Source organism: Pyrgilauda ruficollis, unplaced genomic scaffold (assembly GCF_017590135.1).
Source record: "Pyrgilauda ruficollis isolate IOZ18807 unplaced genomic scaffold, ASM1759013v1 scaffold64, whole genome shotgun sequence".
NCBI classification, from domain to species: Eukaryota; Metazoa; Chordata; class Aves; order Passeriformes; family Passeridae; genus Pyrgilauda; species Pyrgilauda ruficollis.
This window is the reverse complement of record NW_024528155.1, coordinates 1,220,942-1,226,941: the sequence shown is the minus strand read 5'-3', so window position 1 is coordinate 1,226,941 and position 6,000 is coordinate 1,220,942. Positions and strand designations below refer to the sequence as shown.

Sequence of the window (6,000 nt, the reverse complement as noted above, 5' to 3'; positions counted from 1 at the left end):
AGTTGCTTCTCCCACCTGTTCTTAAAATCCTCTGATTACAACTCTCTCCCATTTTCCCCCTGGCTATTGTTTCCAGTGCTATCATTACTTGTGGAAAATTTTGCTAACACATGACCCCCGTATCATTTGCTACAGTTCTATAATTACTGCCTCTTGTTCTGCCCCTAGCAGACAATGTGCAGACCAACAAGGAGAGGTTATTTCCAAGGGAGGATTATTTCCAGCCTCCTTTTTAGCTGTGTACTGGAAGACAGTGGCCTTAACATTTTCATGCATTTGCAAACACATAGGTATATGGCCAGGTCACAGCTTTTTGAACTGCAAAGCCCCTAAATTTGTCCCTAAGCTGCAGCTTTTCCATACCCTATCTAAACGTAAGGCTATGTTCATGTCTGAACAGGAAAGAGGGCAAACTCTTTTTGGGCCTTTTCCTTTTACTTCCAGACCCACATGATTTTCTTTTCTTGGAGCCGTATTGCCTTCCGAAAACAGAGATAAAAAGCTAGCTCTGTGTTCTAACAGCATCAGGATTTCTTATCAGTTTCCCAAATATACCCTGAATAATTATTTTCCTTCTTCCTGTGCACTGTTTGCCAGTAAGCACACTGGCAAAACACCTAACTGTTAGAGTGGGAAAGGAAGTGACTCTGCAGCTGTCAAAAAAATGTTCTCCAGGAAACAGAGCTCTAGCCATCTCCAGATGGCTAGAGCTATTATTTACAGCTGACCATATATGTTAGACAAAAGCCATCCACGCTACAAAATCTGGAGTATCTGGAAAAGTGGTGATGCATTACTAAATGTGTGCAAAGAGGACGGGTTTGTGCTGCGTATGCAGCACCCTTCTTTACTTGGAAGAGGTTGTGTGGCATATTAAGAACCTATCTGCTTTCTCCTGTCTAAAGTCTCTGATATTTGGATCAAAGCTACATATTGAGTAGCCATTATAATGAAGAAAAGATGGGCACAAATAGTGAATAGTACGTCTGGTGTATGCAAGAAGGTGATAGGGCAGTGATATTCTACAGAGGCAGAGGATGGACTGTGGGTAATCCCCTGTCTGGGCTTTTACACTTGGGCATGGAGTGCTCACGGTAGTTCTATGTCTGAAAGATATTTTGGTTGCAGGGTATGTGCTGTACTTCTCCTGCACAACTGTTTGCTTACTTCTAACCTCAAAATGAAGAGATAAAGTTATACAAAAGCTAACTAAGGAACAGCCCATACTTGCGCACTGCTGTACAGTGGGAAAGACACTTCAGAACTTACGATAGGAAATGAAATATATTTTGAGAAATCATTCCTACTATGTCATTGAAAAAACATTTCATACAGACAATTAAGCCTTGCAGTTTGATGCTACAAATGCAGGGACTACATTTAAAACAAATCTTTCTGTTGATTTTTCATTAACTAGGTTTTTAAAAGGCTAAGAAATTTTTCAAGCATATGAGGTGAATCTTAGTCTACATGCAAAGTTGTCTCCCCTTTGAGATCCCTTCACTAATCCATTAACTCACACCTGGCACATAATGTGCTGACATTTTTACTTTAGTTTTGATCATGTTGAATGATCATATTCTGAGGTTTCTTGTGATGGTAGGTGATGAAACATGCAACAAATCAGCTCTCAGCATATTTCTGAGACAGTTACCATCTTGTTATAAATAAGTGCATGTTGGAGTATTTTTTTACTGTTATGCTGTCAGTCATATTTTGTTATGCTATTGATCTTATGCCAGATTGATGTTACAAAAAGGTTTCTGAGTGACAGTTACAGTGAAGTGAATATTAAATCTAAACTGTCTAGCTAGTCTCTTCCATCATACAACTATGCTGACTACAGTTTACTTATTAATACCTTTCTAAACCAATGTATTTGACCTCTCACTGGGACATTTTAAGGCAGACAAATGGAGTATTATGAAAATGCTGCTTTACTAATGCAGGACAAAGCACAACCCACCATTCTGCTGATGAAATTAAAGCACCATTCTTGCAGTTTTGATGCTGCATGTGTGTCCATATGCTGCTTGTCTCAAATACCAGAACAAAATAAATCAGTCAACCATGAAAAAAATCACAAGGCTCTTAGCAAATTATTTTCATTTTTCAAAAAAGGAGTCAGAGATTACCTGAAATTGGGAAGTCACTACTGCTCTCTGGCACCCTGTTTATCACCTTTGGTACAGAACTGCAGGATAAACACCACGAGGCTTATTCTGACATCTTCTGGGTGACAGACCATAAAAAGTTATTCTTTGTATCTGTGGTGTCCACAGGTACAATTTTACTAGGACATACATTGGTTCATTAGCAAATCACTGATTTCTTGGATCAAAAACTTCTGAGTGGATGGAGGAGGATCTTTTATGTAAGAGCTGTAATCATAAGGGGTTTATGTTCCTGCTAAAAGCTTTGGGTAAGTGACATTTTCTGAAGATGTTTGATGTAAATTCCCTGATCATCTCTTCTGCCTCTGGGAAATGCTTATGCTTTGCTGACAGAAGCCTGACATATACTCATGCCAGAAGGGATATGCTTCGAGGACTATAAACTAAACAGGAGAAGCAACAGCACCTGGATTTTATAGCTACTAAGGATACAAATACACAAAGCACACAGGCATCAGCCAGCTGAAGACCACAGAATCAGCATTTCTCTAAAAGGCATGACATCAGATTGTACCATGTGCAGGCTCTGGGGCCCTGGGTAGGAAAGAGACTACAGGAATAAGGAGCAATAAGGAACAATAAAATCAGCAGTTTATACAACATGAGTTCATAAGCCTTCCAGACACTACTTTTCATGTTTACATCAAGCTGGCCTCTCTTTTGCACTAGCTTGCCCCAAAATATCTTTCTGTTGCAATGTGCTCAGGAGCCGTGTCTATCTTTAAGCACAGATCCCAAACATCTCCTGGCATCATATTATCTCATGTAGCAATCTGCATTGCCCTAGCATACTTGCATTATACAGCAGATTCTCCACATGCTGTATAAGTATATAATTTTAAAAATTGCTACATTGCAGAGAGCAGATAACTTTTAAATCCTACTCTCCAGAGTAGGCAGTTTCTTACTTCCAGGGTTTGACAATATTTACATCTTGGTCTGCTTCAAACCCTTTCATTGAAATTCAGTTTTATCCCCTCCTTCAGCTAGGTACAACAGACTGTGGCAGACTTTACACATCTCCAGTCAGTCAAGATCATTCAGCAGGATTGCTGCTTCTGCCATTCACATGAACATGGTCAACTCTCTTCACATTCTCAAAAATGCAGATTGCCACTTTGTTTTAAGCCTCTCTACCAGACACAGAATCTCTCCTTTTTAGCTCTCTTTCACCACTCTGGCAATTGCAGCACATGTGTCTCTTCTCATTTTGCTTTCAGATTTTTCATATGCACACAGATGACAGGAGGCCCAGTTAGAGGTATTGCTGTTCCTGAATCACAGATATTTTTGGAGGTTTGGTTGTTTCTTTAAACAGGTCAGCTAGCGTGCGAGGTTTATCACTTTAACTAAAAAAATCAGAGCGCTGCCAAGTGGCAGATAAGAACTGTGGAAAGAATTTCTGAATTTCATTTCTGCAAGTTCAGGCTTTTATTTTTTTATATTGTGTGAGCTTTGGGGTGGTTTTTTTGTGTGTATGTGTGTGTATTGGGTTTTTTGTTTGTTTGGTTTGGTTTTTTTGGTTTTTTTTTTTTTTTTTTTGTTTGGGGTTTTGTTTGTTTGTTTGTTTCTTGTTTGTTTGTCTGTTTTTCTGATGTCTCAGTTGGCCCTGTATTTATCCAGTAGTACTCTGTGCTTACCCTGGGGCATTCAGCCATCTTGGCCCATGCAAGCTGTGTGGCCAAATGTGACATTGCCCTGAAGACTGACACAAAAAAAGACATTTATCACACCTAATTAAAGGCATCCAAATAGTAAGTAATTATTCCTATAGCTTTACTATCTCAGCTTCCCTTAATAGGAAGGGATTAGCTGATTCTCCTGGCAAATATGACATATCTAATAGGTAGAATGAATCATAAAGAGGAAGCTTCTCCCTCCTTACTGACCATAAATGAAGCCCAACAGTCAAGATAAACACAAAAAAAAAAGCAAGAGAAACAGTACAAAAATCAACCCCTCATGCGCCCACATTTTTTCAGTTACTAGTTCTGCATTTGCAGGAATTTAATTATCACAAAATCATAATTTTTATGTCCTTGCTCACTACTGGGAGGTTGGAACTTAATGATCTATAAAAGTCCTGTCCAGCCCATACCACTTCATGATTCTATGACTGTCTTTGTGACAAAGAAAAAACTTCCTTGGCAAACTTCCTTTGACTTCCCTGTGTTATATTAGAACAGTCAGCAAAACAAATCCTCATTAATTTGAATCTTTCTCAGCAAACTGTAGTAGTCTTCAAATGGAAATAAATCAACATAATCAAAACATAATAAAGCAAATATACGTACACATATTTGCTCTAAATAAATGTTGACAAGTAAAGATTGCCTAGTAGTCTGCTTTTGGATGTTGTGCTGTAGCATGCATTTGAAGAATGTACTCATAGTTTACCAGAAACAAAGTGAATTGATTCATTTTCTCTGAAAAGTTAAAATAACATTCAGTAAAGGAATCATGACAGCTTTGAGGGAATGTGGATTAAAGTTTCAGCAGATTATGCAGTAACTTCAATAAAGCTGAGCACACTGCCAGTGCTTGGCAAGTATCAGTAATTGGTAACTTAAAACTGCATTTACACTTTTTATTTCTACACATTTTAAAGCTGATAAAGGACTACTAAACATTAAAGCAACTCTTGACACAACTAATTGACTGAAATCCAGAAAGTGGATGTTGTCTAATTATCAAATGAACATCAAAAAGAACAAAAAAACCTTATACCTCAAAGAGGAAATGAATTACATGAAGTATCTGCACTCAGTGTATCCTATTAACACCATCTTTATTTCCTTTTTACAAAAAATAGAAATAACAACAGACAAAACATACTAAAAAAAAAATATCAACGCTTTTGCCTTGATCTCACTGAGGAGCTGCGCAGGCAGAGTCCTGGATGAAACTTTGACAGTATATGCTGTTGACAAAGGGAAATAAAGATATATGACAATATATCCATGCAAGACACAAAGTACAAAACGTGTTCCATGGCCTAACAAACATTTTGGAGGTTGCAAGTGTCATAACAATTTTCAAATTGTTACTTCTGCTCACCCATGCCTTTACACAGCACAGCTTACAAACAAGTTACATATACACATATATCATAAAAAAGATTTGTATATGGTCTAACTGATACAAATTAAGGCATCCTAACAGCTGCTGTTTTGCTGGTGAGTGGTATGTCTCATATTAGTGTTTCAAAAGGCTATATTTCAGGTATCTCAAACAAAGTGAGACATCATGACATGTTTTAGAGGAAGAATTCCTGCAGGTCTGGCTCTTCAATACTCTTTTGACTGTCAGATTTCTGGATTTTCCAGTTGATGTCATCATGCCTGGAAAAAAAAAAGGAGAAAATCACTCAGTGGTAACACTAAAATAGAAAGGGGTTGGCAGTGTGTTTATTTACCCTGTTTTGTTTTACTTGTATGTATTCAAATCTGAATTAATCTTTCTCTCTGGGCTTATTTTTTCTAGACATATGCTAAACAAAACACTTTTTAATATCGCGGATTTTTTCTGAGTTATAACTTCATTCTGAAATCAAGCCTGAAAACCAATGGGATGATGAGGTGCTTTTTAAGTCACTAATTAGTGTGCTGTTGTCACATTCTGGTAATAATGCAAAGAATATAAAAAAAATCCTTTTACTTTAAAGAAAAGTATCACAGTGACAGAAGGATCCTCTACAATCAACATCAGACATATCCTATTGGTTTCTGACTCTGCCTGTAAAAGAATTATCACTGTTAATAATCATCAGAGAGAAATTAACCTATCTATCTATTGTGTAGGAGATTTGAATGACAACTTGCCAATT

The 6,000-nt window shown here is 37.5% G+C and overlaps 1 protein-coding gene across 2 annotated transcripts in view; it reads right to left on the bottom strand.

Annotated features, from left to right (window-relative positions):
- Positions 1–4,945: 4,945 nt before the first annotated feature.
- LOC121362576 (synuclein alpha interacting protein) overlaps positions 4,946–6,000 on the bottom strand; it is an 88,046-nt gene continuing 86,991 nt past the window's right edge. For both annotated transcript variants that reach the window (XM_041484188.1, XM_041484189.1), the window contains one exon: positions 4,946–5,515. In XM_041484188.1, coding sequence (XP_041340122.1) covers positions 5,431–5,515 — 85 coding nt within the window. In that variant the 3' untranslated portion in view covers positions 4,946–5,430. The remainder of the gene's footprint in view (positions 5,516–6,000) is intronic.